At 42.8% G+C, this 26,938-nt stretch overlaps 1 protein-coding gene across 1 annotated transcript in view; it reads left to right on the plus strand.

Moving 5' to 3' along the window:
* Window positions 1-26,938, plus strand: part of kalrna (kalirin RhoGEF kinase a) — a 53,007-nt gene that overhangs the window by 15,301 nt on the left and 10,768 nt on the right. Inside the window, exons 13-29 of the mRNA XM_031873950.1 lie at window positions 2,762-2,840; window positions 3,168-3,335; window positions 16,043-16,246; window positions 16,475-16,560; window positions 18,558-18,701; window positions 19,765-19,883; window positions 20,613-20,679; window positions 21,435-21,538; window positions 21,621-21,690; window positions 21,792-21,878; window positions 22,127-22,219; window positions 22,837-22,887; window positions 23,069-23,146; window positions 23,262-23,447; window positions 23,724-23,895; window positions 24,328-24,545; window positions 25,687-25,970. Of these exons, the coding sequence (XP_031729810.1) occupies window positions 2,762-2,840; window positions 3,168-3,335; window positions 16,043-16,246; window positions 16,475-16,560; window positions 18,558-18,701; window positions 19,765-19,883; window positions 20,613-20,679; window positions 21,435-21,538; window positions 21,621-21,690; window positions 21,792-21,878; window positions 22,127-22,219; window positions 22,837-22,887; window positions 23,069-23,146; window positions 23,262-23,447; window positions 23,724-23,895; window positions 24,328-24,545; window positions 25,687-25,970 (2,210 nt within the window). The remainder of the gene's footprint in view (window positions 1-2,761; window positions 2,841-3,167; window positions 3,336-16,042; window positions 16,247-16,474; window positions 16,561-18,557; window positions 18,702-19,764; window positions 19,884-20,612; window positions 20,680-21,434; window positions 21,539-21,620; window positions 21,691-21,791; window positions 21,879-22,126; window positions 22,220-22,836; window positions 22,888-23,068; window positions 23,147-23,261; window positions 23,448-23,723; window positions 23,896-24,327; window positions 24,546-25,686; window positions 25,971-26,938) is intronic.

Below are 26,938 nucleotides of genomic sequence, written 5' to 3' on the forward strand. Positions count from 1 at the left end.
TGTGTGTGTGTGTGTGTGTGTGTGTCTGTGTGTGTGTGTGGAGCCCATCTGTCAGGTATGAACTCACCTGCACCTTTTATAGAAACAGGGGTCCTTGTTGCTAGGAGATCTTTAGCCTGGCAAAGAGCAGCCTGCTTACACACACATTAACACACACACGCACACATTAACACACACACGCACACATTAACACACACACACATTAACACACACACACACTCTGACATTTTCCAAGACAATGAGAGTAGAGCAGACAAGGCAGATGGAGGAAGAGAGGGAAATGGCTTGATTTACATCCTGGAGCCACTTTTGCGTCATTACACATCGATTTATCTTTTACTTTTAAAGTCAAATCCAGTGGATTTTATTTATATGGCCTTGAGGGACTTCACTGAGGAGGAATCCTTCTCCGTGGACAAACGTTTGGCTGCAGAGTCAAAGAGAAATCCAGGATTGTTTTCATTCCCTGGTGTAGTACGACCTACTTGACCCGTTCAGAATCTTCCGAAGAAATATTGTGATCATGGATTTCTACTCTGCACGCATAAATCATTGGCAATAAAACAAGTTGTTTAAAATTTGGCATTATGTGTATTTCAATGGACCGAAAATCTAAACGAGGAAAAGAAACACACAAAAAAACTGTATTTTACTGTCATGAATGGTTAATATCTATGAATAAAGTGATACTTTAAAACGTATCATATTTATTTATATTTCGTATCGGCCTCGTCATCTCTAATATCCTCAATATCAGAAGTGTCTCCATAAAATAGTATGTTCAACACCTCCTGAGTTGAATAATACATAATCAATAAGATGTGTTTTAAGCAGATTGTTTCATTAGAAAATCATAAAAACATTCAGATGTTTTTGAAAACAAAACCTGATTAAAAGCTATAAATCTTTTGTGTCCAAAACTGTTAATTTTTAAAAGATGAAAAGTTTTTAACATAATTGGACATCGAGGCACTGAATGAATCTATTCCATGTCATTTATTCATATTGTGTGGTATGAGATTCACATCTGTAAATCTGAGTCTGTCTGAACGTAGCGAGACGTTTTCAGACAAAACACCGGCTCAGTCCGATTGTGTCTCCACCAGTGAGAGGCTGGACGGGTCCCAAAGCAGACCCGGGTCATGTGCTGTGATGTCTGGCTTCTCAAGCGGACACACTCTGCAGCACAGTGAACGCAGTCCTCGGCTGACGGTGTGTTTCTACAGCACACGGGTGTCCAGGTCGCTTCAGCTGGATTCCTTCTGTTACCTTCTACGTTCCACTGGTGTCATAGATATGTTGTTTTTAATGGGAGTAAAGGTCAACACACCTCGGGGGTATGACGTCTGCTCCATCACTATCGTGTGTGTGTGTGTGTGTGTGTGTGTGTGTGTATTCACTAACAGGTTCACTAAGCCATTATGACTCTGAACACTTGGTGACAAAGACTGTGGGTTGCATGTTCAGTTTGTTTTGCTTTCTGTCGATCCCGTCGATCATTAAACCCGGCCGATAATATTTAACTGCTGCTCGAGATGTCGGTGTGATCGGTTCTCTGTCGTACGGGATTTCATTCTCGGCTCATGGCGAGGATGAAAACTTCTGACTGGGTTCAAGTCTGATTCAATAATTATATTTTTCTCCTCACAGCTGAAGAGTCCAGAACCAAATTTAAGTACAATTGTAAAGCCAGTTTATATACTTTTGGATGTTTGAATTGTGAATTTGGACAGCTTCTCTTCATTTTACTTAATACACTTTAAAGTAAAGAGTTCTTGGGTGTTAAAGGGACAGGTCACCCCAAAATCCAAAACGCATATTTTTCCACTTATCTATCTATCACTAGATTGTCTTGGTGCGAGTTGTGTAGTTTTGGAGATATCTGACCGTAGAGATGTCCGACTTCTCTCCAATATGATGGAACGAGATGGCATTCGGCTTGTGGAGCTCAAACAGTAAGACTCGACGGTAATGTCTCTTTTCGGTAATCCTTTAGGAACTATTTTCTGTTTATCGAACTACACCCACCGACCGTATCCCCGTGCAGAAGGAAGCGTGCATCCACTCATGGACTGGATGAAAACATAAATGGTGTAAAGTCCCAATCCGTTACAAATATGTGTTCAGGGGCTTTAAAGTTCATCTGCAAATATGCATTTTATTTTACCCACAGCTCCGATGTTTAGACCGAACACATTTGGTTTTCGGTTAAGACGCATCCGAAATGGATCAAGCTTTATCTGGACCATATAATGCTGCTAAATGGCATCACGGTCTCGACAGCAGTGACGGATCTCACAGATTAGAGCTCAGTCCTAAAGGTCAGGAAGTGGCGGTTGACGTTGCCTGGAAACGTTTGTGGCAAAACACACACTAGTCCTTCTGTCCTTGGTTGATTTTGTTAACTTGTCGTGGTGTTCCGCTCCACTCCTGCTGTTTGTAGGGTTCAGTGTTTGTCGTAGAACCTAAATGAGAGGTCATGTCCTCGTGCTGCTGGTTCATTCGGGTCCTCCAGATTGCTGAGAATTTAAATATCTGTATGTTCACTCTGGAAATATTCAGTGTTTATTGTGCAAACACTGATGGATTAAGTTTCTCTGTCCTCGGGTGGATTAACGGCAGATTATTTGAGGCTACGATGTAGATTAAGTGATATTTTGCCCCACACATGCAAACGGGACGTAGTTTTAAAGCACCGGTAATGTTTTGATATTCTAAAAGTCTAATCCATCTTCTCGTCTCTCTCTCTCTCTGTTTGCAGCTCTCTGGGGGTTGCGAGTTGACCGTCGTCCTTCAGGACTTCACAGCAGGATGCAGCACGGAGATGTCCGTCAGCACCGGTGAGAGAAGCCTCTCCGTCCTGTTCACACCTTTTAGTCTGGATCTGCATGTCGACTGTGTTCATTCATGCTTAAATCCAAAGATTATATGTTGGTTTGGGTTAAACTAAAACCTGCTGTCTTAGTTTTGGTTCATGTCATTTAGTTTTTTTTGTGTTGGTCTGAAAGAAAATTGTATTTCAAATATTTAAAATTGCAAGAAAGGATATTGTTTAAAACTACAATACATAACATTTTTACTTGGAAAATCATCTTAAAACTTGTAAAAGGAGATTGTCTGAAGTTCCAGTACCAGCCTGTAAATCAGCTGTCTGCTCGTCCCTCCAGGCCAGACGGTGGAGCTGTTGGAGCGGCCGAGCGAGCGGCCCGGCTGGTGTCTGGTCCGAACCACCGAACGCAGCCCGCCACAGGAGGGACTGGTTCCCAGCTCCACACTCTGCGTGTCCCACTCGCGCTCCAGCGTGGAGATGGACTGCTTCTTCGGCTCGGGGAAAGGTAGGAAAGACAAAAGCTGAGGTTTATGGACTCGGTTTGCAACAATAATGACTCGTTGCCTTCATAGCTATTGTGTAAAAGCAAAAAAGGTTATCTACTACAAAGTATTACATTTGAAAAGTAAAATTCTGAAGATGTATATGAAATAGCAAAAAAGAGCACAAACGTTTCTTCCTGTTCTGGCTCAGGATCAGCGTGTTCTTCACGGTGTATTGTAGATGAATGTGGTTCAGTTAATGACACCATGTCGTCACTGAAGAAAGGTCACATGGTTTTTTGTCGATGCCATATATTTGTCTCCGCTTTGCTCCCACAGCGGAAACATGCGGTTTAAAGGAAAACTCCCTTGAGACACAATTTCACACGTAATGCACAGATGTGAATGAAATTGAACAAAGGGGCCTGATTGGACGGATTTCAGCCAATATATAGTTCTGGAAAGTCCAGCTGGGATGTTTCCGTGAAATTCTGCTGAGACTCAAAATATAAAATCGGGAAGTTTCAGCCATTAAAAAAAGATAAATAATGGCTTCAGTGTATTTGGTCAGCAAGAAGGAGACATCATTGATTTCCTTGTTAGTCGCATCACTTCAAGTAATCTGATCTGCATCGATCTCTAGTGGTGAGATGTGGACATTACAACACGGAGGAACTCTGTCCGGTTCTATCGACCGAGTTGTGGAAGCCCATTCAGTAAAAGGGAGAAAGAGAAGAAGAAAACAAGATTCTAGAAGTTATTATAATGATAAGCTTTATTGAAATACTGACTTGGTATCTCAAAATAATGACTTAGTATAGCAACATAGTGAGAAACTCTCAAAATAATGTCTTGGTGTCTCAAAATGTTGAGGTAGTAATTTTTAAAATAATGACTTATCTCGGGATAATGACTTGGTATCCTAAAATAATGACTTAGTATCTAAAACACACTTAGTGTGTGTGAGAGTGTGTGAGACACCGTGTACAATATGGTTCTGGGTATTTAACGTCTGAGTTTGATTTAAAACAGAAAATGTTTTTGTTGTAAAATGCCAGCTGGTCACAACAAGTCAATAATGACGGAAATAAAGACTCATTCTTGATGGTTACCATAGTTTACACACACACACACACATGCCTACAGAGGGCGCTGTGGAGCCTGAGGTGACTGTTATCAATGCTGGACATACAGCAGGTTGTGTCTGTGGATGAGGATGCATGAGGATGAGCTGATTTCACCTCATTGCATCATGGGAGTTTTACAGCATATTGGAAGTTGGATGCTGCAAGCGATTAGTCCGTTACTCACCGTAGCATTCATCATGTTTTTATGTTGCAGATGGAAGCAACTACAGCTAAACTCCACACACACACACTCACAGATGTTATTTCCTCCTATCTTATCATGACTTTCCGAATACCAAACTTTGAACACACTAACCATAAACTTCCTCCCACACGCACATGCGCGCGCACACACACACACACACACACACACACACACACTTTGCTTTCCTAGTATAACTGGCCTTCCTGCAACCCAGTTTACAGTTTTGTCTAGCTAGCGGGTGTAATCCTCAGGGAGGTTTGTGTGGGCGGGTGATTCCTCTTCACTGTAGTCTCTCTCTCTCTCTCACTCACTCACTCACTCACACACACACACACAGTGCCAGATCAGCTGATTTGCGTGACTCGGCCATGGTGTTTTATGCTCTCGCCGATGGAAAGGGTGTTTTGTGTTCCTGTAGAGAAATGCAAATCGGACAACTGCAGCTGCTACATATGGAAATAAACTCACATGCACATACACACACAATGTGAAACTGTTGGAATAGAGTAACAAATAAATGTTGTCTTCTTTCTAGTTCGAGCACGGAGGGGGAGCTGCACAGTTGAGGGTGTAAAACAGGAGCAAAGAGAGTTGAAAGACTTCAGCTGCAGAAATGAAGGATGACTAAAAGTTTCAGGGGATATCAGAGAAAATAAACAGCGAGCCGTTCTATCCAGTATTAATGGTGCTGCATTTGAAAAACATTGTAATTCAGCCAGTTATTGCATTACTTGTTAAACCATGCAATATCATGGACACCTGTGAGAAGGTCCTGACAAAAAGGAGACTTTCTTTTCTTCCCAGTGCAGACTTCCCCTCGACACCATGTGAATGCCTCGTATCATCGTTTGATGGTGTAAGTGCAGAAAAGTGACTGGAGGCTGATGGGTATTTAATTAACGGCTCTCTATTTGTTAATGAATGAGTCAAACTGTTAATCAACCCTCAAAGAGCAGTTTACGTGGACTGGATGTAAACTGCAGTTCTTTGGAGGCTCAGCCTCGTCCCTCGCTCTGCCCCGTCTCGTGTACGTCTCGGGTCTTGTGACTGCTCTGTAAAGTAGGTCTCCATGTCCTCTTCTGAAAGGCTGTGAAGACACGGAGGATTTTAAGTTAACTCGGCTGAAAATCAATCACGGTGTGACTTTTGAAGTCACTCAAAGGGATAGAACTAAGCGCTGTAGTCGTGATTGTAAATATAATGGTTAATAGATGTGACTAATAGTGATACTGTGTGGTAATTTGTCTCGGCTCTTGCTTCTCTTTGACGGTTAACTAAGTTTGTCCTCTTGTTGTGAGATTGTAGAGTAGATGGTGCGCTCAGGAAGCCTGAGGTTGGGACAAACTGCTGTGGTGGTGTGCAGTCACAGCTGCAGAGGTTTAGTATTATTTCTTGCATCAGCTGAAGTGCACTTGTGTATAAAATGGGACACTGCAGGGAGACGGAGCTGCTGGAGGCACTTAATGTAGGCTGAGTGCATGTGTTGTCTTACCTGCTGCTGCAGTGATCGTCACAATGACTGTGACGAGGTTAAATACACACACACAAAGGAATCTTAAATGTTTATCGCCTCTAATGCACAAATAAGGTATAACCCTTAAAAAACTGCATCGCCGTGTGCAAATAGTGGGCCAGGTTAAAGTTGTAGAAGAGATGCATCTCGTATAAGTCCGTTTACTCGTGTTGCAGGGCAGAAAGAGCAATAAACTCTTGGTAAAGGCTTACAATGAATCCAGCAAGCTTTACATATCGCATGTGAGCAACGAGGCACTAAATGATTCATAACTATGCTTGGAGTCTGAGGGACTGTGGGCGGGATTTTCTAACATAATTAAGTTTGATGGTGAAATATATTAGTGGATAAGTTACTGGTGGCTAAAAAAAGCAAGCTTGTGACCAGAAGCTAGTCGTAGTAAGACCTCCAGGTCAGCAGGATGACGTCCAGTTTACCTTTTAGCTCCGTTTTTGGTCTCCACCAACTCCTGAGGGACACATCTTGTTCTCTAGCTGATAAATTCTGCGCTGTGTTCACCAGCTAGTAGCTAACTTTGCTTGTCGTGCTGTTTGGTGCTCGGCAGGTAGTTCCTTCCCTGAAAACAGCTGTCTGGTGCAACTGAAAACAAAGTGTTGAGAGCAGTGAGAGTGACTAAAATAATTAGCTGTAAGTCACTATGAAGTCTGCAGGGTTGGGTGATACTTGTTTGTGGGTTCATCCCTTTCACATTCAAGTAGAAACCAACAAAAGTACGCTAGATTTAAAAATGTTATCTAACCAAAAAACCCAGCCCAGTGTTGCCAACGTTGAAGAGTTTTAACCTAGCTTTAATATGAAATGATTGAACATGGCGCCTTTAAAAAAGGGTTTTAAAATACAATTCCAAACGCGAAATTTGTTGAAAATCCATTTATGTATTGACCGACTCACTGCTGTTCTTCTCTCCCCACACGAGTGATCACAGCACCTTTACACAGTAGGATCTATGTCGCCTAAAAGCCATCACTTCAACAGATGCATGAAGCTGACAATGGTACAAAGTAGATTTCTGAAAGGAGCTTAACATTCCCTCTGTCACTTTGCTCACTGACACACACACACAAACCACACACGGTGTTGGAACCCGAGACCCTGCTCTCTAAAGTAGCCCTCCACGATAATTAACACCGACTTTTGTTCCAGACAAATAAAGTGTGTAAAACAGGGAGGGAGGGAGACAAACTCAACTATGTCTGAGAAAGAAAGAAAGACAAGTGCGTGCGCGTGCGCGTGTGTGTGGGCGTGTGTGTGTGGGCTCCTCCTCCTTCCTCATTCCCTCCCTCATTCTCTCCCTCTCTATCTCCCGCTCCGTGGTGAATGTCAGCAGTGTGGAGTGAAGCTCTTGGTGTTCACACATCCTCCCAGTCACTCAGTCAGTCCGGTTAACAGGTTGGGTTGGTCAGCTTTAGTGGATTGAGTCAGACAGCTAGAGAGGTGTGTGTGTGTGTGTGTGTGTGTGTGTGTGAAGGATGTGTGTGTGAGGGAGGATGAAGCGAGGCCTGCATTGCTGTGGATGGATCCTCGACCGCTGCTGCTGCTGCTGCTACGACGGCACAGGTGGGACGTGTGTGTGTGTGTGTGTGTGTGTGTGTGTGTGTGTGTGTGTGTGTGTGTGTGTGTGGGTGTGTGTGTGTGTGTGTGTGTGTGTGTGTGTGTGTGTGTGTGTGTGTGTGTGTGTGTGTGTGTGTGGGTGGGTGCGTAGCAGGTTACGACAGCCTTTGGCCAACATCAAAGGATTTACCGTGACTCCGATGGAGTCTTCATTGTAATAATTTTCTGAATTTCCCAACCGCTGTCTGTCCCTACGAGCAGACAGCCAGCGTGGTTTCTGCTGAGTTTTGTGCCGAGCTGTCGGCTTATTTTTGACTGTTTGTCACCAGGTTACATTCAGACATGATGACAAGAGGGAGGCAGTACTATGGAGTAAGATCTATTGATCCAGCACTATCCTGCCTCAGATGCAGATCAAGCGTAATGGATCTGTACTAAAGACGTTTGATGTAATGGATACCAATTAACTCGGTATGAATGGGCTTCGTAGATGGATTTAAAGTTGTGGCCGTGCAAAACTTTGAGGTTAAGATTTCCTGCAGTCTTGTCAGACCGGGACTGTGAGGTTCACTTGAGTGCAGGTCTGTGGTTTGTTTGTTTTTTGGTGGAGAGGTCCAAAGTAGTTTAAGGCAAATAAGTAAAGGGTGCTTCTCTGGGAGACTATTCTCTCCACAAGAATCGCAGCATTGGCTGTTTGTCTGTTGTGTTTTCCTAATGAGCAACCTGGAGGCAGGAGAAGCACTCTCCTCCACAGATAGGCATTAGAATCTGTCTCTCGTTGTTGGAGAAAGTCTCCAACAATCACAAAACAGTCATATGTTTCTATTCATTTTGGGTCAATTTAGAAAAACTGCTCTGACAAACAACTTGCTTGGTAGTTTAGGACTCTTTTAGGAAGATGTTCTGCTTTTAAATGACACAATGTATTTATTGCTTGTTGCCTGTTTTTTAGTGAAAACTAAAAGACAGTGGACTTTGGCAGAAAGTGAGACCATTTTCCGGTGACAATTTGAAGGATTTAAAGGAACACTCCGCCCACATAATGATTGTATATCAATTACTCGCCCGAGTTACATTGACAAACATCGAATGTGTAATTCATGAAACGATTCAAACGGGATTTTAAGAGTAGAGATTGGGAACGCCACCAGTTTGTCTGCATCAGGGAGAGATGTGCCTCTAACTACAGTCCCCTTTGTTTTAGCATTGAAGCTCAGCTGGTTAGACGGGTTTGACGCGTCCGTTACAACATGCATCTACACGGTCCGTTTGATATGACACACACACACACACACACACACACACACACGGAGGCCCTTCCACATTCTCTCACAGTGGCCAAGTGATTAACTGTGATCCTGCGTCCCATCCATTAACCATTAAATATGAAGATGGGCAGGAAACTACTCTGAGAGACACACACACACACACACACACACACACAGATAATGGACAGAGATGACATTAGCAAAGCCTTTGCTCCACTGCTTCATCAGCTGTGATTCAGTGTGTTCAGACTCGTCTGAGAAACAAGACTTTCAAACGACTCATTTGTTACAGTCAGCCTGAGTGGTGGCAGTATCGGCAGCAGTGGAGAACAAGAACCAACAACTTCATTTGACTTCATCTTTAGAATCAGACGGCTTCCTCTGTGGGCTGTAAACTGCTTTAAAAGACGAGTGTATGTGATTGTAATCAGGTCAGCATCTTCTTAGTTACTTATCTCCATTTCCCTCCAGAAATGAGTGTCTACATTTGTAAGACGTTTTTCTAAATTGTCAAATATCCTCTATGTAATGTCTTTCAGTTCGTTGAGGTGTTTCCCATAAAGAAGTGTGTTTTTAGTCACAGTGCATCTTTTCTTCCTCAATGGAGCTTTACTTTCAGTTCTCTTTACCAAGAGAGCAGCTTTTACAAAGACATCAAGAGAAAGGACATAGTATATATGCACGCTAACCAACTCATCTACGTTGGTGCCTGAAGTAAGCTGCACATAATCAGAAGCCAAGGCTCAATAGGCTTGCATGTAAATATTGAACAGTGTGGATGTTAAGTTTGGTCCTTTCGTTAAAGTGGTGCTATAATAATTAGGTTATTTGTCAGCAAAGACTACAGGAAAACTACCGGCCCAATCTTTATGAAACTTGAGTGGAAGGGTTTAGCATGAGCTAAAGAAGAAGTCGTTCAATTGAGTTTTTCTCTTTGGTTGATATTGCGAGATGGGGCTTGATCCTGGCGGAGGTCTGCACTCTCGTTCTCACTCCTGACGCCTGGTCAGTGGCCCTACGCTGCAGACTGTGACGCTCCACGTTCCCCTCCAGTGTCGGTGTTGGACGTGTCGGGGATGCCGTGTCAGTTTCTACTCGTTACGTGCAGTCTTTTCAAATTAAACTTCCGCCTTGGCAGGGAGTTTCGGCACTATTTGAACTATTTGCCGAGGGCCCTTGCAGTTGTCACTTTTTGTTTGCTTAGTCAGTGTAGTTACGTGTGTTCAAATATGTAAGGCACATGAGAGAGAGGGAGGTATGAGAGGAATGTCATCCTTACAGATTACTGTCACTTCCTGTCATTGACACAAATAAAGCATGATGGGAAGAGAGCGTGCGGGCTCAGAGAATGACAACTACAGTTTTAATACTTTTCACATACTATATTTACAAATACTATACTACTTTAATTCTCACATTCGTTTGATGTTGCAATGCATTTTTCTGATTATTTTGCCATTCAAGTGCCGTTTAATCCATCTAGTTAACAGGAAAGTTAGCGGTAACTACTGTACCTGGACTGGTCTGGTAACTCACCTGGAATCGTGTGTGTGTGCGCGTGTCGAGCTCAGTGGGTCTGAGATTCAATACTCTCTTGTCAATAGAGCCATTCATAGACAAAATGTGTGTGTGTAGTGTAATTACAGAATGAAACTGTGTGTGTGTGTGTGAGAGAGAGTGAGAAGAAGACAAAAACCCTGCTCTGTTGCATTCAGACTGATTTAGTATCTACAGACTGGAGGTTAGATGTGTGTGTGTGTGTGTGTGTATGTGTGTGTGTGTGTGTGTGATTAAAGATAGTGAGTGATGGGGCTTCTAACAGTAGACCGTCTGTCTTTCTGTCAGCTGCTGAACAAAAGCTTCCTTGTTTAATCTCACCTGACTGTGGCCGTCAGTGTGACACTGCTGTACTCTGTAATACACATACTATTCAGTGTTTTCCAGAGTACTAACACTGCAATGCTCACTCCTTTTTAAATGTCACTTCTTAAATGAACAGTCCAGCGTGGGACCTCAGCCAGTGTGCTGAAGAGGAACACTGACCAATTTGAACGCAAGACACTCGTTACGGCCTCTAAAAAAAAAAAGATATGGTTTTCTGTCGCGTAGCGAGCGGATAGAAAGTGTAGCTTTGAAAGGTTTCACATGAGTTGTGTTCGAGGGCTCTCAGACTGACTGTAGCATTATGTCACAACATTGTTGTGTTGGTGTGGGAGTGCTGCTGTGAACACACAGAAGATGACATGCATACCTGGATGACCGGGTCAAGAATGATAGTCAGGTATTCACCGTATTTGGTGTGTCATCTACAACTCTTTCAGGACTTCCTGTCACACAGACGGGCGTCTGTTAGTTTTTTTCGTCACCTTTGTTCAATAGTATAGAAAGGTTCCTGCTTTCCTGCTGCTGTTAGTCCCGCCTCCTTATCTGAGATTATTAGAGTACCTGTGGAACATCTCTTCTGGAGATGAAGACACATTATTAACTGCTGATGAAATATAGAGGAATGCGTTTTGGGCGGTTGACTACAAATCACATGTACTTTACTTTACTGACATTTCAACAACTCAACCACCTCAACACCGGGTTTTTCCGGTTGTACTTCTGTGATTGCGATATCTGAGGAACGCATTGTCTTCAAATTCGGCACAAATGTCCGCTCGAGCAAACAGAAGTTGGCGGTCAAAAGTCACTGTGACCTCACAAAACAAGTTTTCGTCCATAACTCGGTAATTAATATGCTAATTATGACAATTAAAAAAGTCTAAGTGATGACACTTTTGACAGACTTGGATGTAAAACTGCCACTTGACTGGTTGGGGAGGCGTAACACCGCGAGGCAGTGATTCTAGTTTTGTCCTTTTGAACAGCTGTTCCTGCCTGAGGGCTGCAGGAATGAGTCCTAAATCTAGGAAGATATTCAGCATCTTTGCATTCTGGTCCCCTTGTCTCAAAGTTAATATTTTTATGAGTTAACACCAGCTTTAGAGATTTAAACATTTTGTTCTACGTCATAAAACCCAAATTTGAATTTGAATATATGAAGTTTTCACTGTTGCTAACGAGTGTCTAAATGAGACGACTTAATGTCCTCACTAGAGCACTAGTCCTTATTTAGCTTAGTGGTGTTGATGTGAAGACATGTGACCGTGGCGTCGTTCGTTCATAGCCTAATGTTAGCTTTTTACTTCTGGCATTCACCATTCAAAAATCATAAAAGTGGTGTTCGTGTTTGATTATCTTGCTAAACAAAACGTGAAAATATAATTCAAGTTTGTTTGCTTATTTTCTGCAACAATCCAATGGAAAAATCCTTTGGGGTTTTGTGGAGGGAAAAACATCCCGTCATTCCTCGGTTGGTGACTGGTCAGCTCCGAGCAGCTGACGGCAGCACCCTGCGGTTCTGCTGCGTCATCTTTCTCTTCAGGAGCAGAAGTTCAAGTGTCTTATCAGTCGGCCATGTTTGTGTCAGTAATGAGTTTCTGTCGTCAGCCGGTTGTCAAGGCCGCTCAACGGCCGACATTGGTTCTGTTGAAAGCACACGCGCAGGTGAACAGGTGACCTATGACATGTTTCCCCTCTTAAAAACACATGACTGGATCCGCTCAATAGCACTTCAGGGAGCAGCCACTGAAGCAGCGGGACAGAGTGACGACGGGGAGAGAAGTGGAGCGGTGACGGGCAGAATCAGCAGAAATCCTGCTGGGGGCTGGTTGATTGTTGTCCCCTCGTTCTCCAACTCTCATCTTCGCTGGTCAATTAGTTTTCTTTAATCCCTCTGTATCAAATACATGAAAGCAGGCTTTCTTTAAAATCAACAGACTAACGTAGACTGACTGCAATAGCTCAAGTTAAGTCAAAATTGTCTTGAAGTGACCGATAGTGTAAAGTCATTTTGATTGTGGTTATGTTTCATTTGTGTTTATTCGGAGTGGTGTCATATACAGGGTGTAGTTGTTTGAGATTTCTTCTTAACCGCCCAGTTGTTTGTCCAGACAATTTAATATTTCTTGTCATAGTAATTAAATATAAACAGCTTTCAAAAACTGTTTTGTCCCAGTGCATGTTTGCCTGTGGAGCAGGTTGGACATTCTACATTGTTCAACTCCCAGGCTGAAGGCGAGTTCAAGTGACAACTTAACAGCACAAAGAAATTCCTAACAAAGATATGTGTGTCAGTATATTATGTATTTATACTTCTTTTGCACTGTAAATACAAAAGTGTGGGTAAATGTTTTGCACATAGACTCAACTATATAAACTCGTCTCCACTTCTTCCCGCTGTATGAAAGTGAAGCCAAAATATCTTGATTACAAAAGCTGCCATCTTGAGATTTTGGAGTTGGTGTGCATGGTAGTGATGGTGGTGGTGGGGGGGGGGGGCTGAAGTGCTGCAGTATCGAGGCCCCGCCCCCTCACGAGCCGAGCATGGCCTCAGCTTGTTGGCGTCAAAGCCGCCTAGCTGCCACGTTAGCAGAACAGTAGCTGTTTGACAACTAACCGTAATATCTATAGAACTACGTTTCTGGTTACATTTAAAGATGTTCTATTGCTTGAAGTTTTAACATTCATGGTAAGTTAAAGTAACATCTGTCACACCTTTTACAAATATCAGATTAAAACCAAATTTAGAAAAATACATTATGTAAGTAAACTGACGAAGAAGATCTCTGGGAAAAACTGATTTGACGTGGACCGACCAGGGATTTTTTTTTTTTTTGTATGGAAGTCCCATCCGCTGACATGGAGGGGGCGGGACTTATGACCTATACTGCAGGTGGCCACGTCGAGACGTTATCGGCTTCACTCCGCCCAGTTTTTTCCCCTCTACATACAGTCTCTGGTGTTTCACCACAGGGGTGATGGGCATTCACTGAACAGAGCAGCACTGGGTGACCTTGGCTGCTGTTTTCAACAAAGTTTTATCTCCGCCACACTGCTGACACGGTCTGATAACAACTAAAACAACAGCTTCCATTAACACGTGCCTCATTAACCTGCAGTGCTGCACGATATGAAGGGAAACGATATGTGGGAGTCAATGTCAGACGGAAGTATTTGTTTTGTTTGGACAATGGTGTTTGAGTTGTGAAGCAGCATGAATGCAAAGAAGATTCATTTATTAAATTAAAATGTAAAATTACCCACTTTTTTTATTCAGCGAATTAAGACTATTGTACAGTTAATATTAAATAAGGTTGAGACAGAATGGATGAAAGCGTAGTTGTTGCGCAGATGTCAACATGGCCGCTGTCACATTGCACATTGTTGACCTGCTCTGACTCAATACTTCCAGGAAGTGAAAGTGATTTTTTTTTTTTTTATCTTACAGGGAACTTTTTTGTAGAAATGACAGAATATCACATGCTTGTTGTTGCCGACTACAGCTCAACAGACATTTGTAGAGACAGTCGGATACAAAGCACGAGTCATGTGGGGGGAGGGCATGAATAGGGAGGGACATGAAGGTAAACAAAAAGAGGGAAGGTGGGGCTCCCCACTCATGGATAGTAGAGCAGGAACCCCTCAGGAGACACCGCTGACCCTTAACCTTTCATTTCCTGTCTGAAGCAGCACATAGCTCCCAGCTGTGTGTGAGTGCAGCTGATCCACCACACTCCTGACGCATGACTGCAGCTTCTCACTCACTCACACACACACACACACACACACACACACACACAGTCTGCGAAAAAACTCTTTCAGAGAAAAAGTCCTTTAAAGAGATGTTTAGTTCAATTAGACATTTAGAAGACTCTACAGGTGAATAGGGTAAATAAATTAACTCATAGATATCACCATGAAACTTCACCAGGTCATTACTGACATTAAGACAAATATTTTTTACATTACAAGTTTTCTAAAATTAGATGTTTAAATATGCAAATGAGGCATCATCTAATGGTAACTTTTGGTGAAATCTACAGACACAAAAACACAAAGTAAGAAAATAAACGCCTGAATGTGTATTGTGGATGTTTACTTTCCACTAGTCAGAAAGAAAAACATGTTATGGAAGCAAAATCTTCAAATTGACCAGTGCATGAAAAACCGATGTTTTTGACTGAGTGTATGAGTGTCGCATTAAAGATTCACAGCTGCTAACAAACATATTATTAAAGCAGGAAAGACGGACTTGATCTCCAGCAGGGCTACATGTGTCTGAAATGGCAGCGTTATGAGACGTGTGACAGGAGAGCAGCTGCTAAACACATTCAGTTTTTTATTAATAGAAAGACTCATCTGGATCTCACAGGTTCCCTTCACCAGATTCAAAACACGACGCTGTGGTGCCTGAACATGATTAACAAAAGCACACGAGCCTGAACGTGGAAAAACAAGACGTTACAGAAATCTGCAGCTCATTTATGACATATTTTAAGACTGTTGCTTTTCAAAACAACATACTTTTTGCTCCGTAAATAAAGACTCAACTAATCACAAGTCAGAACCAAGACGGTAAACTGTATTACACCTTTTAATTCTTACCTTTCACAATAAAAGCCCAAGACATAACCCCTGTGTGTAAAGGCCTTTATCTTAACCTCAACCACACCCATCCCTTCTCCTAACCCTAACATAACCAACAACCGTAGGATCGCTTTTTTTTCCACAAATGGGGTCACGACTTTGGTCCCCAATTGAACAAGCGGTCCCCATAACTGGTCTTTAGTCTGAAAAGCTAGGAACACACACTCTACATGGAGAACCTCTTTCCGCTTTTCTTTCTGAAGTTACTGAGTAATGAGTGAATGATCGATGATGTGTGAAAACTGTGAAAAGACCTTGAAGAACTTCATATCCTGTATCTTATCCTGAGCATTGACGAATGGAGCTTTAAGGGAAACGTAGTTAACAAACATCCTCCACGGAATTATCAGTTTTTTAATTGATTATATTTTTTTTCTTGTACATCTATCAAGTGTGTGAAGTTTAATTATTCTCCGATCACCACCAAACCATGATTCTAAATCATTTGGAATGCTGTGGAAGCAGAATATGTACGGCTGACTGGCTCTTACTAAAATGTTAAACTTTCTTTCAGAAAACTACCAGGTTAGCGGCTCAGATGGAAAGACCGAGTCTGTGACGAACCTTCAGCCGCAGCCGTCCCTCAACTCGCTGCAGTCCAGCTCTCCTGGACCCAAACGCTCCGGAAACACACTGAGAAAGTGGCTGACCAGTCCGGTCCGCCGGCTCAGCCACGGCAGCTCCGTCAAGAAACTCCCCAACAAACAGAAGAAGACTGGTGAGACGACAAACCATCAAATCCACAGGAGGGCTTTGGGCATGATAACGTATCACTGATAGGTTCTAATAGATCTGTAGAAAGCAAAATGTATTTGTATTGAATCTGTCAAATTCAACTTCAGGCTGCTCAAAACTCCCTTGATTTCTTGAATCCTCAAATCCAATAATGCCAGAGTGCATCCTCGTTAAGATATCTTTTTGATGGAATGAACTGCTTGATTGACAGGACCGGGAACAGGAAGAGAGGAAAGCAGGAAGAGTGTTGACCTGGGACAGCCTGACCTTAACCAGCAGGATGACATAATCAACGAGGTAAGCCGTGAGATTCAAGGAGAGCATGTTTCAAGTTAGATTTCAGAGTCAGACGCCTTTCAGGCGTTTTTTTTGCCGTCTTACCCGGAGTCAGATTTTCTCTGACAGGAAAATATGAACAACCTAAAATGATAGCATTCCTTAAATTTGCTGATTGGTTGTAAATCTTATTTTTCCTTACTTTTTGTTTTCCAGCACTTTGATAATATTTCTAGCACCAGACCATAACTGGTCATTGCATTTCTGATGCTGTTTAACGTCCGTCTGCATCAGTAGTGTTTGCAGGCAACGCAGGGAAACAAGCCTGTATGGTCAAATATTATCAGATATGAAACACCGAGCATGCAGATCTTATGTCTCACTCAAGAAATACGTTAAATATACGATAACATATGTGAATATACCAAATGTAAATGGTCAAAACAGCATTAATTAGACCTGTTGCCATGCAGAAAAGATATGCATTACCATATCTGTTTTATGGTTGGTTATCTGCTCCTACTGTATATACGAAGCCTCTGTAGTTAAAAGGTAATATATCTGCTCCTCCTCACCAGGGGTGTAGGTAGAGATTTATTACATTTACGTAACAGACTATAAACCGCTAAAGTTTTCTTCCTCTCTGACGCACGCATACACACGCAAACTTATGATCAAACAAATTACTCGCTGATTACTCAAAACTTCTGGACTTCTTTTTATGATTGATGTTGCTGTTGTAAAAGCAAATCCCTGCAATATAAATTTTTATTCATGTCCATGTTCTTTATGATTATATTACAAATTCATGAAACCATATTGAAACTCTTAAAAATATAGAATACAAAACTTGGCAGTTAATTGCAAGCGATGCTGTTTTTTCTTAGTTTCTAAAAAAACTCTTTGGCCAACAAAAGTGATGTAAACACAGTTAAATCGGTTAACACAGTTAAAGAAACGTATCTAAGACGGGACAGAAGAAGAAAAGTGTGTTCAACAGATCAATTCATAGTCGAAGCTGGTTTTCGTTTGTGCGACAGCGTGAGTTACTCATGAAAGAACTGCTCTTCACACAATATCCCTTCGCAGTTCAGAATCAGGAGATGCAGCTTGACGTTCTGCCACTTAAAGGGACAGTTTGGATGTTTTGAAGTGTGGTTGTATGAGGTACTTCTCCACAGTCCGTGTATTACTACAGTAGAGAACAGTAATGTACTGCTGTGGACGTATTGTAGACTCTTCAAAAAATCTGTTAATGTTATATTAAGAATATTTTCACAGCTTCAACCTTGTTGTCAGACAGCCAGAGCAATTAGCATAAACGGTAGTTTTACCTCGCACAACACAGGAAATGCTGGTGAACCGCTGCCGTGATCGGTTAGTTGGTGAGTCCGAACTGACACCGAAGTTAAAACAAAGATAGATATACGGCTTTAAGTTCCTCCTCGGAAAAAGGGTCATCTGAAGGCAAGCTCAAGCGGTAAAAACATACCTAATAAGAAATATAACGTACCCTTAAACCGATATTGATTTTCTAGGTGTCTAAAATAGGGAAATCTGTCCTTTTCTTTGCTACCGTGCTGCTGCTACTCCAAACTATCCCTTCATTCTGTGTCAATTGAACAAGTTTTAACAAGAGTTTTATTCTAACAATCAACTAACTCATCGAGTCTGACCAGAACCATGAGGATTCAGTCATCTGTGATTCATCACCACTTACCCAAACAACTTAAAATACAGCAAGACTCAGCATCGTCATGCTCCGTTACTCATTCAAGTGTCTCCAGAGGAAGTTTGACGTTTCCAAAAGCAGCTTTTCCAAGTTTGTTGAATAAGCGAGTTTGTCTGATGACGTCATGGAGACCTTTTCAATCACTTATCCTGCTCGTGATGAATGATGCATGTTTGAAATGGACAATTGTGGGGAAAAAAAGAAGCGATTCATTTTATTTTTTATTTTTTATTTATTTATTTTTTTTTTTTAACTGACTCTCAACTCTGTCTGTGTGACCCTACAGAGAGTCCACAGTAAGGACGGGAACTTCCTCTCTAAGACCTCTGGGATGCAGAGCGGCGGGGAGGAGGAGCAGGACGAGGAGCCCCACACCCCTCTGCCTCCCCCCATGGAGATCATCAAGGACCCCTCGGCTCAGGACGACAAGGTGAGAAGGGGGGGTGGAGGTTCTCCTGATGTTGATCATAATGACGGACTAATGACTTGATGGCCTCTGCTTTAAATATCTTCGTCTACCCACTAACTGCCAAACCTCCTGCAGCTTTTGCTTTGATAAGCTTACTGATTAACATACATGTTGTGTGCTTTGATATTAATTTGACTTCTCATTGGGTATAAATCCTGCAGTGTGTCCACCTGCTTTTCTGTCTTAGTCTGTTTTTTATTTCCTTTTTGTTCTCTTGCTTTAACTCCTTTCTCTCTTCCACCTCCTGCCTTCTCTCCTTCGGTTCTAATCTTTCTAACACGCCGTTTGCTTTTGATCCTCCTCTTCCTCTCTCAAGCCTTCATCCTTGCTAACGTCTCTGCAGTCGTCCTCTGAGGTGCCCAGCGCTGCAGAGCTGGTTAGCGCCATAGAAAAACTGGTTAAAACCAAGATGGTGAGTGTGTATGATTGTGTGCATGCATTGGTCATACACACGTGCACTTTAAAAATATATATTTTACAAATATATTTTCTTTATAATGAGCACCGGTTGTCTTCACAATGAGTGCACAACACCACCTGCCATCTCCATGAACCTTAAATATCATTTATGGATCCTTTTGTGTTTATTTTACCAAATGAAACACAATAGTGAATGTGTGTAGTGCCAACCCATGAATGCACAGTAGAGTGGGTCGATGTGAATGTGTTGTAATTAGGAAAAGCAGGAGTTGTAGTTTGTTTTTCTTAAATCAACACAGGTTGTTCTCTATAGCCACTAAAGACCAGGCTCCTGCTGCAGAAGACCAGGCTCCTGCTGCCCTCTGCTGTCATGAAACCATCTCATTATTCTGATGTTACCTGGAGTTATTGCTTATTGGGCGTCTTAAAGATTGAGGGTGTTGAATGTTGTTCATATTGTAAAGCGCTCTGAGACAAATCAATAATCCTGGTCCAAACCAATGAATTAGACTTGATAGAGGATCATTTCTGTGCTTTCCTGAATCTGACTAATAATTGTGAAAATGATTTAATCCACCTCTAAACGCTGACCTCCTCTCTTCAGACTCTGGAACCAGGAGCGTACCCCGGCTTCTCCCCTCTCACTCCGCCAGAGCAGACAACTCCCGTCCAGCCACGGAACCCTGAACTGGAGCAGAGAGCCAAAGCAATGAGAGGACGGATGTGAGTACTGTAGAGTATCATCACGACTGCTGCTGCCATTAGTTTTACTGCTACAACTGGTTCTATTTCAAGAACTACTTCTTCCATAGAAGGGAATAGGTTCTACCCAGAACCATTTGCTTCTGAAGAACCCTTTTTGGAACCGAGGCTTTTTCAAGGGTTCTTTGTAAGACTAAGAGTTTCGTGAAGAACCCTTTTTGGAAGGAGTTCTTCAAGGATTGTTGAAAGCATGGGTGTGAAAAGATCGTCGCAGACCCCCCCACCCCACCCCCAAAAATTTGACTGTGGTTGGGAACCAAGATTGTTGTGCGTTACGCTGCACCACATCGGTCCCACCCTTTAGGATCATTATGAGGAAACCGGGTTGGGTTCTAGATGAAACCCTTGGAATATAAAAGGGTACGGTGGAAATGTTCTGGATAGAACCTCCAGAGAGGGTTTTGGGTGGAATAGCATTACTTCACAGAGGGGTTCTCTGTAGAACCTCTCATAGGTAGTTCTGGACCACAGATGGTCAATACTTTATGCTGGATTCTTGGTAGAACCCTCTGAAAGGGTTGCAGATGAAACCTTTATAAATAGTTCTACCAATGGGGACAAGCCGAAGAACCTTATGTGGCTCTGGTTAGCATCATCATTTCTAAGAGCGTACTATTTCTTTTAACGCCACAAGTCCTTGTTGACGGTGATGATGCTTCCTCAGCTGATTTCACTGTTTGTTCTGCACAGGTTTGTCCTCAACGAGCTGATTCAGACAGAGAAGGACTACGTCAAAAACCTGGGCATCGTGGTGGAGGTGAGACATCTGTGATTTTCTGAGCCTGATCATCTTGTGGTTGTCTTTCTCATTGTTTATCTCAGCATCTACTCTAATTGACTCTTCAAGTCCCGCTCTTCAAATGCAGTCTGGCCAATCATAGCGTAGCATCGTCCAGCTCCGACCTGTGTCCAACAGCTATCCATCTCTGCTCCATAGATGCTCATGCAATCTTTTCAGATGTTCTTATTTTTCAGGCTGGTTTTGTGGTTTTAGAGCTCGTCATGGTTAAACGTTTTGTAATAGATACTCGGAGAGGTTAGGAGATACATGTTTCTATGTAAAAAAACCTGTGGAGCTAACATTAGCAGAGTACGTTAGCTCATCATTGACTAGCGTTGGCACTTGTATACTACACTAGCTACTGAGGATATACTGATTGTATTTTAATGGCGGTGAATAAAGACCTACCCGACTTTGTCGTAATCGTTTTTTACATTTTTCCCCAAAACTTGATAGAATTTATGCAATCAGTGTACTTAGTGACAGTGTGGGCTCCATGGTAGCTCTGACAGCGTAGAAGCAGGGGGTGTGGCTTATCAGCGGGTCATTTGGTAAGTTTATGATCTGTACAGAAACTCTGAATGTAATTTTGATATGAAAAAGGCCAATAATACCACAATGTGCAAGTAGTCCCTCGGCACAACAGTCCCAGCTAGATGTAAAATATTTCAAGTTGTCATCACTAGCTGAGCGGAGCATCCTCAACATGCTGACCCTCTTTGACCCTGCAGTGCTTCATGAAAAAGATCAAGGAGAGAGGCGTCCCTGACGACATGGAAGGAAAGGACAAAATCGTCTTTGGGAACATCCACCAGATCTACGACTGGCACAAAGAGTGAGTTTAACGTCGGTGTCCAAAGAGACCCACAGAGGGGTCAGTCATCCTGTTTGTAACATCCCTCTTCTGTCTCTGTCAGCTTCTTCGTCGGAGAGCTGGAGAAATGTCTGGAAGACCATGAACACCTTCCTGAGCTCTTTATCAAACATGTGAGTTGGAGCACTGTGCGGTGATGAGGATGACTTTGTGCTATTAAAAGGTATTTGACCCAGATGATCTGCTGTCTGACAAAAATGTGTTCTTGTTACAGGAGAGAAGACTCCACATGTATGTGGTTTATTGTCAGAATAAGCCAAAGTCAGAGTTCATCGTAGCAGAATATGACACCTATTTTGAAGTAAGTGATATTTTGGCTCTTTATGTTCCTGTGGTATTAGTTGTGTTCTGTTTGTTTTTTGGAAAAACAACAAAAGTTTGAAATTGAAATGACTCCCAACTCTACAAGCGTATTATCATATTGTTTCTGTTGCCGTTTTATTGCATTGAAGTTGTTGTTTTAGCCGCTGTATTTGATATTTAACTGACCAAATATATGAAGAGAAACACAAAGAAGTGTTTTGAAGCTGTTGGTGTTTTGTCTTCCAGGGAATCCAGCAGGACACCCAGTCCAGGTTGACCATCAGCGACTTCCTCATCAAACCCATCCAGAGAATCACCAAATACCAGCTGTTGCTGAAGGTATCAGGCGCACAATTTCCCTGATTGAATTATAAAATTCTTTTATTTTGAATCATTTAGTTTAAGGAACAAAATAGTTCTTTATTAATCCCAGCAGTGAATTGTACCGTTTCAGCAGCTAAGCAGAAAAGACAGACAAAGATAATGTGCAAAAAAGTAGACAATTCTTGTCAATATACAATACTTATCAACAGTAACTCTAAATAAATGAGAAGATGGGATTATTCCTGTACATAAGTATATACTTGTGGGAGGTGGACATAGTTCATATTGTAACTTTATAGTGCAGTTATGGCTCGGATCATTTAAATAAAGATTTAGAGACATGGTGTGTCACCTCTCCAAAATGAGGAAACTGATCATTGATTCGAGTGAAATAATTGAAGGGATTTCAAACTGATCTAACCATGCTGGTTGTTAGTAGGCTCCTGAAGAAACTACTCTGTAAATATATCTATTGATTGTTATTGTGTGTTAAGTGTCCTCTCACATAGAACCTGTTTTAAATGAAAGCAATCCGACGCATCCTGTGTGACGGTCAGGGCGCAGTGATGTATTGAAACTGCAATGAGCTGAATTCACAGTGTTAAAGTAGCGGTCATGTTTCTCCTCCTCAGGACTTCCTGAAGTACAGCTCCAAGGCAGGCATCGACTGCGAACAAATTGAGGTAAAATGACATGCGTTTACAGCCCTGTCTGAATCCAGGACTTATGTAGATTTTATTTTGTTTGTGTTTGCATGTTGATGGTCTGTAAAGGCTCCCAGTTGTTGTCCAACCTAAGAGAGGGACACACTCCTGAAATGAGCACACAACACATGATTTAAATCACTCTCTCTGGCTCCTACAGAAAGCAGTAGATTTGATGTCTCAGGTCCCTAAACTGTGTAACGACATGATGAATTTGGGTCGGCTGCAGGGATACGAGGTATGTTCACTTCCTGTTCTGCTGATTAATAGCAGGTTTGCATTCAGCTCAGTACACCCTCCACCTGTTCATGAGCTTTGGATTATTTGCGTTGACTGATCCATTTTCTCTGCAGGGTAAACTGACCAGTCAGGGTAAACTGCTGCAGCAGGAGACCTTCTTTGTAACCGAGCAGGACACCGGCGTCCTGTCGCGCTCCAAAGAACGACGAGTCTTCCTCTTTGAGCAGATCGTCATCTTCAGTGAGCTGCTGAGGAAAGGATCGTCCACGCCCGGATACCAGTTCAAGAAGAGCATCAAGGTACGCAGAGGATGGGGTTCACTAAATTCACTTGTTGAGTTAGTAAATCGCATGTGCAGCCAATCAAAAACTGAGTAGCTCTAGTAGCTCTACGGCCTGTGGTGTGAAGCTGTATATGAGCCCGGTGGTGCAGGATCTGATGCTGAAAATAAATCTGGAAGACTAATTAAACATCCGAATTGTTTAGACGGAAAAAACGGAAGACATGAACTCGTTAATTTTGATTTGTGTGAACTAAGCTTTGAGCTTGCCCTCTCACCACCTCCTCCCGCACAGTTATCCTACCTGGGTCTGGAGGAGAGCGCGGACAACGATCCCTGTAAGTTCGTCTTGTCGTGTCGCGGCTCGTCGGAGCGTTTCACCCTGCAGGCCGCCAACGTCGACATCAAGCAGGTCTGGGTCCGACACATCCAGGACGTCCTGGATGCTCAGAGCAACTTCCTGTCTGGTGAGAACGCACAAACACGCACACAAACACTTACAATATTCTCCTCTGAAGCATGACGTCCCCCAACGATGTTGACAAAGTCGCTGCCGGTCAGACTACTGTGTAACATGGTGATGTTCCACTCAGCTCAGTCAAACACTGTCACTGTCTTTGCTTTCCAAAGTTAATCTTTGTACTTTTATGCTCTAAAAAAATGGCAATACAATGGTAGCAGTTCTTGGCGTACTTGGTCAGCAGTAAAGTTGGTGTATAATGGTATAATGGGCTAAAATGTGCAAAAACTTTGTGGGACTTTAACTATACACAACAAACATGATCCAAAACCCTAGTTCCCATCCAGAGGAGGAAAAACGATAAAACACCTGGAGTCGGCAAACCTGAAATGACCCCATGAGAGAGGAATATAATTGTTTCATCTGTGTGTGATTGCAGCTCTCCAGTCTCCCATCGAGTACCAGAAGGAGAAGGGCGGAGCAGGCAGCAGCTCCTCGCTGACCAGAAACTGCTCGTCCCCGGGGAACCGGCCCTCCGTGACGTCTCACAGCCGCCCATCCTCGGCGGTCGGGCTCGGCGACAAGGAGGCGGAGCGAGGGAGGACCCAGATGAGGGTGTCTACCTCCAACGGCGGGTCGGCATGTTTCGAGGCCAGGGTGAGTTCCTGTGAACAGCCTGGAAACACGTGTTGGAGGGCGGGAAGTGGCTTGTTGGCTTTCAGTTTGTTCTTAGTATATTTGTGATTTACAGTCTGGATGATGTTTCATGATTATCAGCAATTTCAGAAAAGGCCGAGATCCTCAGGGTCTAGTTTTAAACACACAGCTCCTTTTCATTTTCGACTCTTATTGTTTAGACCAAGCCCTTAACCGAAGACTGCAGCAGACAGCTGGTCAACTAGGGCATGAAGCACGCTTTGCTGCCTTCATTCTGTCTGCTCAGCTACCTGTTCCCTAAAAGCCAAGGTTAAAATCTGGGCTACTGCAGGTGTAGCAGCACACTGTGTGGGTTTATATATACACATACCAAGCTGTTCTCTTTCTGGCCTACTTTGACTGAAAACATGCTTTACAGCCTGCCGAGCTCGACGTCCGAGCACCTTGACCCTCTTCAAGGGAGAAATGTTCCTGAGAACAAGACATTTAGAGTTTTTAATCATAAGTTAAAATGACACTCAACAAAAATAGAACAGACTACTTCTTTGAGGCTGTATTAGTCTGACAACCTTTGAAATTACGACCTATACTGCAACCAGCCACCAGGGGGCGATCACGATGTTTTGGCTTCATTTTTGTAGGGAAGCTGCCATGTCGTTGGCCGTCACCATCTTGGCTTTTTGCAAAATGGACCATAATTTACTAAATGAACATCATGATGTATTGAAGAAGACTTGAAACTAGAGATTGAGACCATAAACTCATGTTTACAATGTTTACTGAGGTAATAAATCAAGAGAGAAGTAGAGTCATTTTCTCATAGACTTCTATACAACCAGAGGAGTGGCAGTAGAGAGATGGTCAGTAGAGAGAAATTAATGTTTAAGACACTGTCATTGTTTTTCCTCCTCTTCGGCTTTGACCTCCCGCTGCTCCTCTCAGGTTGGGGTCAGCTGCAATGGTGTCACAACCAGCAGGACTGTCATCCAACCCACATAGACTCACCTTTATCTTGTCCTCAATTGTCCTCATCCTCTCTCCGTTCGTCATTTCTTTTCTTCGGTCTCTTCCTGCTCTCCCCTTTGAATGTTACTTCTCCCCTCTGTCTCCTCTCTTCGCCATCCTTTCTTCTTCTCCTCAGGGCTTTGACAGCGACTGTAACGGCGTGTCCTCCACCATGTTGGTCTCTCAGGACTACTCGGCGCTCAAAGAGAACGAGATCTGCGTCAGTCAGGGAGAGACGGTCCAAATCCTGGCCACCAATCAGCAGAACATGTACCTCGTTTACCGGCCAGCCAACAGCCAGTCGCCGGCCGCAGAGGGCTGGGTGCCGGGAAACATCCTGGGCCCGCTCACAAAGCCCATAAAAGACTCTTCTTCCACTTCCTCCTTCCCGGCGGCGGTGGCCGATGCTAACAACATCAAGTAAGTCCCCCCCCCCCCCACCCAGCAGTTCTTTACCTGCAGACAGACGCACTTCTGGTTGGGCTTCAAACCAAGCACTTGGATTGGAGGAGAGATTTGAAGTGACAAACTCTGGCCTACCCATTTTTTTCAGTTTTTTTGTTTGTTTTTTAGAACCAGCTCCAATTCCTAACTCCTCCCTCCCTCATATACTCCCCTCCTACCCCTCACTTTAAAAACGAACTTTGGATCTCACAGGAGACTTCTTTTCTTTTTTCTTTTAACTCCTGACTTTGTCTCGTCGCTCCTCGGAGGTAAAATGTACAGAACTGTTCTCTTACGGTGCGTCAAGCTGCTGCAGTGACCGTTTTATTTCTCAGCCCTCGTCTCTTGACGGTTCTGTGGCGACGACATGAATATGGATTTCAGGTTTGCAACCGAGCTTAAACACACACACACACATACACACACACACACACACTGATACCTTTCCAATCGAGTACTGAGGATTTATCCCACAGAAATAGACTGGATAGAAAATCTTGTAACTTGTAGCTGACTCTGGATATCAGAGAGAGAAAACCATTGACACTCATGTGGAGCTAAAACCGGACTCTTATTTCAGTTCCTAACACCCTGCTTTTTCTTTTTTTTCTTTTTGTATATTTTTTGTTCTTTTTGCTGTTTTTTGAAAAGAAAAAAAAAACTCACCTGGGGCATTCAGGTGGACTCCGCCCCGTTCTCCGCAGTGGAGAAGATTTATTTTGTTGTCTGTGGCAATTTATACACAAGTTTGTTTATTCCTCTTGTTGTTGTTGTTGTTTCTGCCTTGTTAATTATTATTTTATTTTACACACAAAGTGGGATTTTGTTTCCTCCTTCCAGTTGATTTTGTTTATTATGTCGGCAGTTCACTGTACAAAGTTTTTTGTTTTGTTTTTCGACCGAGGCTCTAGAACATTCCTGTTTAAAAAAAAAAAGACAAAAAA

This window comes from Anarrhichthys ocellatus, unplaced genomic scaffold (assembly GCF_004355925.1).
Source record: "Anarrhichthys ocellatus isolate YVR2014 unplaced genomic scaffold, GSC_Weel_1.0 scaffold77, whole genome shotgun sequence".
Classification (NCBI taxonomy): Eukaryota; Metazoa; Chordata; class Actinopteri; order Perciformes; family Anarhichadidae; genus Anarrhichthys; species Anarrhichthys ocellatus.